The sequence below is a fragment of the Papio anubis genome, chromosome X (assembly GCF_008728515.1).
Source record: "Papio anubis isolate 15944 chromosome X, Panubis1.0, whole genome shotgun sequence".
Lineage (NCBI taxonomy): Eukaryota > Metazoa > Chordata > Mammalia > Primates > Cercopithecidae > Papio > Papio anubis.
This window is the reverse complement of record NC_044996.1, coordinates 81,448,965-81,461,780: the sequence shown is the minus strand read 5'-3', so window position 1 is coordinate 81,461,780 and position 12,816 is coordinate 81,448,965. Positions and strand designations below refer to the sequence as shown.

At 46.7% G+C, this 12,816-nt stretch overlaps 1 protein-coding gene across 2 annotated transcripts in view; it reads left to right on the top strand.

Moving 5' to 3' along the window:
• IGBP1 (immunoglobulin binding protein 1) overlaps window positions 1-2,734 on the top strand; it is a 32,359-nt gene extending 29,625 nt beyond the window's left edge. For both annotated transcript variants that reach the window (XR_002519533.2, XM_031660543.1), the window contains one exon: window positions 2,243-2,734. Coding sequence is in view for 1 of the 2 variants with exons in the window: in XM_031660543.1 (XP_031516403.1) it covers window positions 2,243-2,391 (149 nt within the window). In the remaining variant the exon portion in view is untranslated. The remainder of the gene's footprint in view (window positions 1-2,242) is intronic.
• Window positions 2,735-12,816: the final 10,082 nt, after the last annotated feature.

Here is a 12,816-nt window from a genome sequence, read left to right as displayed (position 1 = left end):
AGGAAATGAATGGGTCTGGGCATTGAGCATCAACAGCTCCTAACATTACAACAAGACAGAGATATTTGCCTGCCTCCTGATGAAGGAATGCAGCACCACCTATAATTATTCACGCTGAAGGGATCAAACTTGAGTCAGATCAAGCCCCTGTATTCAGCTGCCAATCTGCAGAAAATACAGGAGGACATGTTAGACTGCATCATGAGTATGCAATCAGCAAAATCCGGTCTTTGGGAAACAAACTCTACAGGTCATATGCCCCAACTTCTTCAACAGATAACTTGGAAGAAAGGGATGGAGGGGGAACCTATAGATTTAAAAAGATAGCAAAACATTTTTAAATAGGCAAGGCTAACCTCAAAAATACGATGCTAGGCCAGGTGCAGTGGCTCACACCTGTAATCCCAGCACTTTGGGAGGCCAAGGCAGGCAGATCACTTGAGGTCAGGAGTTCGAGACCAGCGTGGCCAACATAGTGAAACCCCATCTCTACTAAAAATACAAAAATTAGCCAAGTGTGGTGGCAGACACCTGTAACCCCAGCTACTTGGGAGACTGAGGCAGGAGTATCACTTGAACCCAGAAGGTGGAGGTTGCAGTGAGCCAAGATCACACCACTGCACTCCAGCCTGGGAGACAGAGCAAGACTGTCTCAACAACAACAACAAAAGATGATGATGCTAAGTGAAAGAAGTCAGCTGCAAAAGATGACACATTACATGATTTTGATTTCATGTATATGAAATGTCCAGAATAGGCACATCTATGGAGACAGTTGATTCATGGTTCTAGGAGCTGGGGGCAGGGAGAGAAGGAATGGGAATTAACTGTAAATGGGCACAAGGGATCTTTTGGGGTTATAGAAGTTTTTAAATTGGATTGTGGTGGTAGTTGTATAACTGTACTTAAAAAATACGTTGAGTAAAAAAATGTACAAATGGACAATTACAGTGTCTAGTGATATATACTTGGGTAATAAAGCTGTAATGAACTCTAGGAAGTTATTACTGTAAAAAGCAGTATAGTGGTTACTTTTGCAGGGGAGGAGAGTTGATTTGTATAACGTACACAGAGAGGCTTTTGGGATGGATACAGGAGATCTGTTTCTTGACCTGAGTGGAGGCTATAAGGCCTCCTTATAAAAATTTGTTTTATATGTACTTGTGTGGTTTCCACCATCTTTTATTTTATAGTAAAGGATTTAAAAGAAAAGAACCAGGCAAGGTGGCCCACACCTGTAACCCCAGCACTTTGGGAGGGCCAAGACCAGCCTGGGCAACATAGGGGAAGACTTTGTGTCTACAAAAAATGTAAAAATTAGCCAAGCGTGGTGGTTCATGCCTGTGGTTCCAGCTACTCGGGAGGCTGAGGCAGGAGGATGACTTGAGCCCAGGAGTTTGAGGCTACAGCGAGCCATGATCACACCACTGCACACCAGCCTAGGCAACAGAGAGAAACCCTATCTCAAAAAAGAAAAGAAAAAATACGAGACTCCTGAGCTGTTAGATGTGGTCCCCACACATTTCATTCATAGTAATGAGACTATTTCTCATGAGCAAACTCAAGAGTAGCCGGGAAAATGCTACTTTACCTCACAAAGGAAAAAAAAATGCAAAAGAGATGCGGCAGTTGGTTTAATTTCTTTTGGGTGTACACTGCATGATAAGTGCCATTTGGACCTCAGAGCCTATTTCAAGTACTGCAAAATAATACGTAGGCATGCTTTTCTTATAGGTCCAACTGCCCTGTGATTTTCAGTTTTATGCACAAAAACTTGTATGTCTGTAGTGAAGGAAATGGATGGAGGAGGAAACGTCAACTGCAATCCACCCCCCTGGCAACTCACAAATCACAAATTCATAAATATTTTTTCTTTCATGTTTTTGGATTGCAGGGGTTGTTTGGTGGTGGTGGTAATGTTTTTGTTTTGGGGCTGGAGGAGGGTGTTGGCCATTTTTGCAAGAATTCTCTTCCAAAATAGAATTCATTCTGAGGGGCACCTTTTATGATTTTTGCCTTCTTGTGGAAACCGCTCAGAGCATCCTTTCGTACTATTTTTTAACATGCGATATATTAGGTAATGCAAGTTCTCTCCCCGCTTCCGCCGGGCCCCGGGTAGGCAGCTGGCTGTATTCCTGTTCTCATTGCATGTGGTTGTGCTCAGAGTGGAACTGAGGCCCCTGACGTTACTTATTAACATTCCCTCAATTTCTCACCTCCCTTTCTAATTTTTCCACTTTAGAGGAATTCAGAAAAGCAGCTCAGCAACAGGAAGAACAAGAAGAAAAGGAGGAAGAGGATGATGAACAAACACTCCACAGAGCCCGGGAGTGGGATGACTGGAAGGACACCCATCCTAGAGGCTATGGCAACCGACAGAACATGGGCTGATCTTCCCACAACACGACAGGACTGCAGGGTGCACAACTCCCCCGCCAAGAAAAACCATGCAGTCCTCCCGTCCCTGGGCTCCCGCTTCAGCTCTGTACAACGAAGGCAAAGATGCTAAATCTTGCTTTGCATTCAATAAAGTGTCAAGTGATTAAGTGTGTATTTGTACCCTAGATGATGTGAGCCAGCAGCCTTGTTTTGGCATCATCTTCATCACGTTGTATTCCAGTTTCTTAAGTGGAGAGAAAAGAGTGCTGAGAAATGGCTCTGTATAATCTATGGCTATCTGAATTCTCTGAAAAAACAATAAAAGCTCCCTCTTCTACATGAGCCTGTACAGAAATATGGCTATCAGCTGCTTTTTTTGACGGGGGAGTGGGGACATTTAGCTGCGGGTCTCTGGGCTTATGGGGAGATGCCCTTTGATGTGGGCAGTGAATTTGTCCAGCATCAGATCTGCCCAGGCATTCTCCTTCCTACTGGGCATATGATACGAAGCCGTATAATAACACCCTGCACCATGAAGCAGTCCAGCACTCTACAAGGGGAGATCATAAAAGCCAGAGCTCGCCCTGCCACGCAGCACTATTCTCAGAAACTACAGCTGTAGGCGAATGGACCGCAGAGGGAGGTAGTCTACTTCCCGGTCCTATCTACCTCGTTCTAGCGTGGCCAGAAGAAATGGGAGATAGAGGAGGTACTCTTAAGAGTCATCCTTGTGTGTATATCTGAGACCAGGGTCTTTACTCTCATGCAGACATTTACCATATATCCCTTGGGGTGAAGAGCAGCCTCAGGCCATAGCCTTTTTTTTGGGGGGAGACGAGTCTCTGTTGCCAGGGCTGGAGTGCAATGGCATGATCTCGGCTTACTACAACTTCCACCTCCCTAGTTCAAGCGATTCTCCTGCCTCAGCCTCACAAGTAGCTGGGATTACAAGCGCCCATCACCACACCCAGCTAATTTTTGTATTTTTAGTAGAGACGGGGTTTTACCGTGTTGGTCAGGCCGGTCTCAAACTCCTGACCCCCTGAGCCACCCACCTCAGCCTCGGAAGTGCTGGGATTACAGGCGTGAGCCACCGTGCCCAGCCAGCCTAACTCTTCAATTGGCCCTTCTTGCCCATGCTGTGAGATACCCGGCACAATCCAAACTAATGGCCTGGGTAAATGTGCCATGGTGGTCGTTTGGCTGCTTAGTGAGGTGCCTGCAGTCACGCAGATAATGGGCGTGGGGGAGGGGGACAGTACAGATGACACTGCAGCGTACCTACTTTCTGGGGAACAGAGAAGACAGTGTCCTCAGCTCTTGCGTTGGTATCCTATAAAAGCAGCCATGTGTTGAAACAAATGATATGCACAGAAAGCATACTTCTGTGGCTTTGTTACACGGGTTTTCTTTTAAGAGGAAGATGACTCAGCCCTCCCAGCTTCTGCAGTCTGGCTTAGGAGAGGTGTTTGAAAAGGAGACTCAGTTCCCTCTTGTTTATAGGGTGGTTAGTGGAGGGCTGTCAGGTGATGAGGGGGAGGTTGTGTTTCGTGGGAGATGACAGAAGACTACCAATAATCTATTTGTATACTGCTTAATGAGGAGTCATCTCACCCTCACAGCGTAAGCTCCTGAAACTGGGAGAGCACAGATTAAATCCCCCAAGGATTTGGAAAGCAACATTTTCCGCTCTCTTCCAATGGTTGCCAGCCTGCCTCTAGCAATGGCCTATTTCCTGTTCTTGAAACTCCACCCTGAATTTATTCCTAAATGGGCCAGGTTGGAGTCACCTCCGTGGTCCAAGTCCGTTTGAGATTGGGCCTTCCAGAAGGCCCAGCTCAATTAAACACCTTCACACATCCTGATATCTAAGAGGCAAACCAGACAAGGTGGGTTTGAATTCTGGCTTTAAAAATTGCAGGCTGACAGAAAGACAAAGTTTGCATGTTCTTGCTTATTTGTGGGAACTAACAAAACAATTGAACTCATGGAGACAGAGAGTAGAAGATGGCTACCAGAGACTGGGAAGGGTACTGGGGTAGGGATGGGGATGGTTAATGGATCCAAAAAACTATAATGAATAGGACCTCCTATTTGACAGCACAACAGGGCGACTATAGTCAATAATAATTTAATTGTACATTTAAAAATAAAAGTATATAATTTGTAACAAAGGAGAAATGCTTAAGGGGATGGATATCCCATTTTTCATGATGTGATTTTTACGCATTGCATGCCTGTATCAAAACATCTCAGGTACCCTATAAATATATGCACCTCTGCACCCCCAAAACTAAAACATAAGAAAATTAAAAATTGCAGGCTGTGTGACGTGACCTTGGGCAATAAAACTCTGAACTGCCTTTCCTTCGGGCATGTAGATAAGCTGTCTCCAGGGGCTGTGAGGATTAAATGAATAATGGCACCTATTATCGTAAACTCAGGCGACTGAAGAGTAAGTGCTTTCTGTGAGCTTAGTGACTGCAGTCTGTCCACTGAGAAGGGAAAGGAAATGGACAGATATTGGGCCCCTAGTATGTGCCAGGCACTTTCCCACACTATTAATACAATGACCCTGCGAAACTTGCTTTCTTCAAGTTCACACTAGTAAGATGTTATGCTGCTGTCATTTTCCATATGCTTCCCAATTGCTTGTGCTTTTAGCTGTGTCTTAAAGCTGCTTCAAAGAGCAGCAGCTTTAGAAATCCAAACTAAAACAACCATGTCTACATCACTGGAGCTCTAGAAATTCCTTCTTAGCTGACTCACCAAAGAAAAGGTTATGTCAGCTCCCCCGCCACTGCCTCCTCAGCTGGGGGATAAGAAGACGGAGGTGGTGAGCAAGCTCATCTTCCTCCATTTTCCTCCCCAGTTCTGTCTGCCTGAATGCCGGAGACACCAAAAAAGCGCCACCTTCTCTACTCCCACCAGAGGCGAGTTCTTTCGGGGTCCTAGAGTGAGCTGGGTTTGGTGGATTCCCGGAAGCAAAGACTCTTAAAGCTCTCAATGATAGTAGTGCTTCATAGTTTGCAAAACACTTTCACATATGCTGCTTATTTCATTCTCACAACCTGTCAAGCAAGATCTGATATCTTCACACAGCTAAGAAGTAGGGCGCGCTAACAGATCGGCTTAGCCAAAGGATTTGCTCTCTGTGGCCCTCACGTGGAGGCCAATTAGATTTGGAAAAGGAGAATGCTAGGCACTATTTCCTTTACTGCCGTTACACACTGATTTGTCCTTTCCACTCTTGTTCCTCTTAACACCCCTGTGAGAAAGGGCAAGGGGAGAAATGAGCTGACCTCAAACCCAAGAATTTGGAGTTGGAGTTCTGAGTCAAAGTCTCAATTCTGGGGGCTCTGCCACTCCTAAACTGGGTGGCCCCAGGCAAAGTCTTCTGTCATTTGAAACAACTTAAAGAGGTGGAAACTTTAGGAAACTGCCTCTCTGTGTCACCCAAACCCCAGAAAGTCCTCCCCTGCTGACCCTGGGCCTGCAGTTTGCTCATTAGCACAACAGGAGCATTGCCACTCATCTCTGTTGGGCACGCTACAGCAATAGAGTATTGTTATCACTGTCCCCTTGCAAAACAGCTGTCCCCAAAACCTGCGCATCATTTCCTCACAGATTCCTTTTAACCCACTCAATCAAAGTGCAAGTCAACAGGGCATGGTTCGTTTCTGTCCGACACAAGGAGGCGTGGGTTCTAGTCCCAGCTCTGTCACTGTCTTAGCCCCTCTGAGATGCAGCCAATATCTGCCCTACTTACCTCACAGGCCAGGGTGGGGAGCAAATGAAATCATATAGGCAAAGGCACTCTGAACAGTTGTAAGACACAACACAAGAGTGACGAGTAAGAGCAACAAGCTGTTGGTAAGCTGGAGGGACGGAGGAGGGGATGCTTTTTTTTTCATTAAAAATTTTGGTAATAGAGATGGGGTCTCCCTGTGTTGCCCAGGCTGGTCTCAAACTCCTGGGTTCAAGCGATCCTCCTGCCTCAGTCTCTCAAGTAGCTGAGATTACAGGTGTGAGCCACCATACTCTGCTGATTTTTGTATTTTTTGTAGAGATGGGGTTTCGCCATGTTGCCCAGGCTGGTCTCGAACTCTTGGGCTCAAGTGATGCTCCTGCTTGGCCTCCCAAAATGCTGGGATTACAGGCACGAGCCACAGCGCCCGGCCTTTTTTTTAATTCAGCAGTTTACGACTTAAACCCTTGCTCCTCCAATGCTTTCTCAGTCTTCTAGATGTCACCACCAGCCAAAAGGTTTGTGACATACTTTTCTTCGTGTGCTGAAATGACCAGCAAAAAAGAGAAATAACTATGCACAGCAAAAACTGAGAACCGGTTTTTACATATCTGCCTGTCAGGCCATCTTTGACAAATGTATGTGAAAAGATGATGGGAAAAGTCTTAGATTTCAGTGTCTTGTTCCAACTGGCAACAAATCCCTCAAAGAGAGTAGAACTGAGCCATGTCTTAGGCTGGCCTAGTCCAGCGCGGTAGCAGGAATAAAAATTATGGCTACTGTGTATTAAGCACCTACTATATACTAGGAGCTTTACATACACTATTTCTAATCCTCACAACACCCAGCGTAGACACTATGATAGTCTCAATCTGTCGATGAGGAAATTGAGGTTTAGAGAAGAGATTTCCCAAAGATCACGAAGCTGTAAGTGGTTGAGCTGGTCCTGGATTCCAGGTTGGCCTGAGGACATATGAAGGTAGGAGATACATCTTGGTAGTACACTGCTCTGAGGATAACCCCTTCCCTTTCTCTGTCCAAGTTTTGAGCAACAATTCTATCAGCTCTGCCTGCTGGCCCCTTCAGGGACAGTCTGAGACCTGCTCACTAGGGGCAAACCCCACTCAGAAATCTTCCCTTCCTGGGGCCCTCACATTGCTCAACCTGCAGTGGAATATTTCTGCCCCCAATGCCAAGCCTACCTACCTTCCCTTTCCCTGTCCAGCCTTACTGAGCTGGTCTTTGTTCAAGTAAGTCTTTTATTTCTATTCTTTTTAGAGACAGAGTCTTGCTCTCTCTCTCCTAGGCTGGAATGCAGTGGTGCAATCATAGCTCACTGTAACTGCGAACTCTGCTCTCTTCACCTGAATGCCATCACCTCATTTTTTAAAAATAGAGACAGTCTTACTATGTCGCCCAGGCTGGAGGGCAGTGGCTATTCACAGGCACAATCATTGCACACTGCAGCCTTGAACTCCTGGGCTCAAGCGATCCTCCTGCTTCAGCCTCCTGAGTAGCTAGGATAATAGATACATGTCCACACCCAGCTATTTTTTCTATGTTTTATTTTGTAGAGATGGGGTCTTGCTATGTTGCCCAGGCTTCAGGTAAATCTTTAAAACCTTTTCTCCCAGTCTCTCATTCAGGGGTTCCTACATAGTTTCTAAGCCAGTCACAGCATCTCTTCATCTACCAGGCCTTTCAGGACAACTAAGACCAGACCCAGGCCACGCGTGCATGGGGTTTAGGAGACAGGGGCTGGGAGGAAGGTTTCTGCCTGAACTATGAGGTGCTTTAACACTCAGTAACAGATACAGCCTCTGCTACCCTGGTGCCCTTGGCCCTGGCTCAGAGGTGTTAAGAGATTTGCGGAACTACTTCCTCACCAGCTTTATTTCATCTGTCTTCCCCTTTCCTTGTCTATCTCCTCCATTCCACTTCCGGCTTCCCTGTCCACAAATATACTGGCGGCTATCACTAGCCCTGGCTGTTTCACTGAGCTCCCAGACCTGGACCCTGCCATCTGCTACACAGCTCCCCTTGATGAACAAACTGAACTCAAACTCCACAGTCTTACAATGAACTCATCACATTCCCCACCCCTCTTTCTCCATCAGAGCTTCTTATATCCTCATCACCTACTTAGTGCTCATCCTCAGAAGCTTACCATTGTTTCTGACTTTTCCTCCTGACAAAGCAAGCATTCAAATGTCTGCTGAATGAATTACTGAATGAATGAGTTCCATCATGAATCACACTTCATCAGGCAGATTCACAAGAATCCAGCCTCTTTCTTTTCATATTCAAACAACTTTGCATAAAAGAAAACTTTGAATCCCTTCACCTTAAAGCAGCAATCATTTCTGTCTCAGGCTGATGGATCAGTTCAGTCTATGACTGAAGAGACCAGTTTTTTTGTTGTTTTTTGGTTTTTTGGTTTTTTTTTTTACCAAGTGCATTCAGTGTGGAGGTCTGCTTTATATTCTGCTTTTAAAGCTTAGCAAGTAATACTACAGAGTCTGCCTTGTAATAATTTTAATAATGTTAATGACTGCGGATGAGTCTATAATGTTGCTATATAATCGTTTACTTAGTCAGCCCCAGATTTTGAACATTTGGAATGATTCCAGGTTTGTACTGTTAGTTTCTTTATTCATTAACAAAGCAAATTACCTTATTTGCCTGTGTATGCAAAAAGAGGTTCCTGGAAGGGCAGGAGTATTGAGTTGTTAGACGCCAGGAGTGGGAAGGCCACTTTTCACTGAGCACGCATAGTTCCTTCTGAATTCTGAGTCATGTAACTATACCAGCTATTCAAAATATACGTACCAAAAGCTTACTGTACACCAAGCATTGCGCCAGAAGCTGACTGTAGAGGTGGGGTTTATACTCCCAACCCAACTCCTTGATATGTGCTCTCCCAAAAGTATGTATAATGTGCCTTGGAAACCCAGAGGAGAGAGCGGGGAATGACATTTTCACTGAATCTTGAAGGGTGGGTAGGAGCCAGTCAGGTTGATCGGATGCTGTGATGGGCAAAGGCTCAGAATAGGAAAGGACACTTCCAGTTGGGGGAACTAGGGTGTATCTGGGTGGTGGGAAAGTGATGGGAAATGAGACTTTCAAGGAGGGTGGAAACCAGTGTAGAAAGGGCTCTGGGTCCAGGTCCTGGGGTGTGAGTTGGATCCCAGAGGCAATGGGGCCTTTGGAGTGTTTGAGACAAAGCAGAGGGACAGTAAGAGCCGTGTTTGACAGCAGCCCCTCTAACTGCAGAATGGAGACCAAAGGAAGGGAGGCGAGCAGGCAGCAACCTGCTGTAGTCCAGGAGACAGTGACAAGGGCCCAAACTAGGGGGACCGACTGTTCCAGTTTGACCAAGGTTATACCAGTTTTAGCCCTGGAAGTCCAGCATCCTGGGAAACTCCTCATTCCACGCAAACCGGGAGGGTTGACCACCCCTCCCCCAAGACCCCGAAGGCCACTGTTCCCTGGGGCCTTGCTGCCATGAGAAGTGATCCAATCACTACTGCTTCCAGGGCATTTCAAACGTCCTCTGTTCTGCCCTACACTCTATCTCCACAGGCCCCTCGTCCCACCACCACTCCTGGGTCTACCTTCACTGGATTCTAGGTGTAGAATCCAGTGAAACATAAATCTCTTTACGTATATCTAGGCCTCCAGATACGTAAGGATAAGCCCTACTTATGCTTTCCATGCTTCTCTTCTTCTACTCCCCTCCACCAACCTGAGGCTCCTATCAAACTAAACCACCCACTGTTGCCAAAGCAAACCTCTGGCCTTTTGTGTATGCTGGGCCACCGTAGGAAATGTCATGCTCCCCACTTCTCAGCCTGTTAGAGCACATTGCAAATACTCCCTCCCCACAGCTGAAGAGTAGCACTAGTGAACAGCTCCTGGATGGTAGACACTGCACGAGAAGCTTTTCAAATACTGCCGCTACATCTTACAGCAAAGAAATGGGATGCACCCTTTTCACCGGATAAAGAAACCGAGACTCAAAGAGAGGAAGTGTCTGGTCCAAGGTCACACAGCTACTAGCGTTCGTCTCTGTCTCCTTTGGCATTATCTGATGGCCCCAATCCTTGTATTGATGACATATGCGCTTCTTTCATTCCCTGTCTGTGCCCCCTGCCCCCTAACCCAACACACATGCAATTGTAAACCTAGAACAATACCAGACTTAGAGTAAGTAGGGCCTCAAGGAAAATTTGGTGAATGAAGGGATTAGGTATACTCCTTCTAGAATATCTAGCCTGGTGCTTGGCATTAAATAGGTTCTCCATTGTTGTTGTTTAAGACAGGGTCTTGCTCTGTCATCCAGGCTAGAGTGCAGTGGTACATTCTTGGCTCACTGCAGTCTCAACCTTCTGGGCTCTAGAGATTCTTCCACCTCAGCCTCTCAAGTGAGTAGCTGGGACTACAGGTCTGCACCACCATGCTCAGCTAATTTTTGTATGTTTAGTAGACACAGGGTTTCACCATGTTGGCCAGGCTAGTCTCAAACTCCTGGACTCAAGTGATGTGCCCACCTCAGCCTCCCAAAGTGCCGGGATTACAGGCGTGAGCCACCACACCTGGGCCTAATGTTTTCAATTGAGCTGAAATTGTAATACCTAACTATAAAAGGGTATGACAGAGGGAGAAGATCAGAAGAAAACAAATTATGGCAAAACCTCAGCTATCCAAAGCTTTCTTTGAGTCATTCCAAAGGTTGAGGGTGAACCTTTGAATCAGAGCTACCCTCCCTTCCACCACTTTCTGAGCTCTCTGGTCCCGGTCCCCTTGATCTGTTTCCTTCCACTTTTCTCCTTTGTTTTTCTGTTGCTCCTTTGAAGTTTCTTTGGGGTCCAGCTTATCCCAGCCCCATTTGGTGAGCTCACGGCAGTCTCTTAGACTGCCCGTCCAGGCCTCTGTCACCTGATCCATTTCTCCTCACTGCAGCGGGCCCTCTTCCACAGAGCCCTCCCTCACCTCCCAGGCCAGGCAGGTGCTTCTCTCGTCTGTGCAACCCACAGCACCCCATGCAGGTGTCTGCTTTTACACCTACTTCCAACACCGGACTGTGAGTTTCTTGAGGGTGGGGATCACGTCAACCTTCAATGTCTACAGATGAAATTGGCAGGCCTTTGTGCTCCTTGGCAACCTTTCCTTCTTTATTGCGTACTCTGAGGCGGCCAAGCTTCTGCTTGTTGGGTGATGAATTGTCATTGGGAAATCACGAGTGCTGGCTGTTCCGGGTTGATCTGCTAGCCTAATTATCTTCTTCTTGCTGTTTCTCTGTTCCCTGATGTTTATGTTACACTTGTCCATTCGGCTCAAGAGAGCTCCAGCTGGGCCAGCGTGCTCTGTCTTTGGGAGTAAAGGGTGGCCAATCCGGGTCAGTCCATCTTGCCTGAGGCAGCAGGAGACCTGGTATCCCTCACAGGTTCCACAGATATTTACTTGAGTGCCTGCTCTGCACCAGACCCTGACCCAGGTGTTAGGGAGACAGAGGTAGAAAACTGTCTGGCCCTGTCTGCCTCTGGTTCCTGCATCACCTTGAGCCCTTTCTAGATCTCCTCCATTTACCCACCTGAAAGTGGAAGGGAGCAGAGACCTGATCTGTAAGGTGCATTGGAGCTCTTGATACTGTGGATCTCGTCTGGCCTAGGTACTCTAAGCCCCTCCATATCTCTGCTTTCCCCCAGCGGAGCCAGGCCTGCCTCTCTTACCTCCCTCCCACCTCCCCTGCAAATTCTGAGCAGATACGCTCCGATACATCTCACCTTCTACGTGGTCTAGCAACCCCAAGAAGCAGCAGGAGAACCCCAGCTAGCCCAAGGGGAAGAAAAGAAAGAGGAGGAAGAGGAAAGCGTCGCATATCAGATGACCATCTAGAGCACACGGGGGAGTGAAAAGCACACCCTGACGTACCAAAAAAGTTCCCCAAGCTCAGCTCTGAAGAGCCACATTGGTCAGTCTAATGAGGGAAGCCCAAAGCAGAGTGGGAGTGGGGAGATGGCAGAGTTCCGCTAATCTCCCTGGAAAAGGGACCAACGCCCCCTTGCACTTGTAGAACCCTTGATACCATTTTTGTATCTGATTTTTCCAGCAACCCCTTCAGTTCTGTTTAAGAGGTGTTTTTGACTTACCTTTTATATTCAAGGCCTTCTGCTGGAAGCACTGGCCTTTTCCTGCAGGACACATCACAACTTCAAGTGTACAGATATTTTATCTTATTTTATTACTTATTTATTTACTTATTTTGTAGAGACGGCATCTCGTTACGTTACCCAGGCTGGTCTTGAACTTCTGGACTCAAGCAACCCTCCCGCCTCAGCCTCCCAAAGTGCCAGGATTACAGGCATGAGCTGCCACACTCAGCCTAACATTTGTGTGATTTTTTTCTGTTTTAATGTCTGTCTCCTCCACCAGACTGTAGACTCAAAGAAGGCAAGAATCATGTCTGTCTTCTTACTTACTGAATCCTCAGCACCTAAAACAGTACCTGGCAAACAGCAGTCACTCAATAGATAGTGACAGAAAAAATATATCCAACATGGTGAAACCCCATCACTACTAACAATAGAAAAACTAGCTGGGTGTGGTGGCGTGCGCCTGTAGTCCCAGCTACTCAGGCTGCTGAGGCAGGAGAATCGCTTGAACCCAGAAGGCAGAGGTTACAGTAA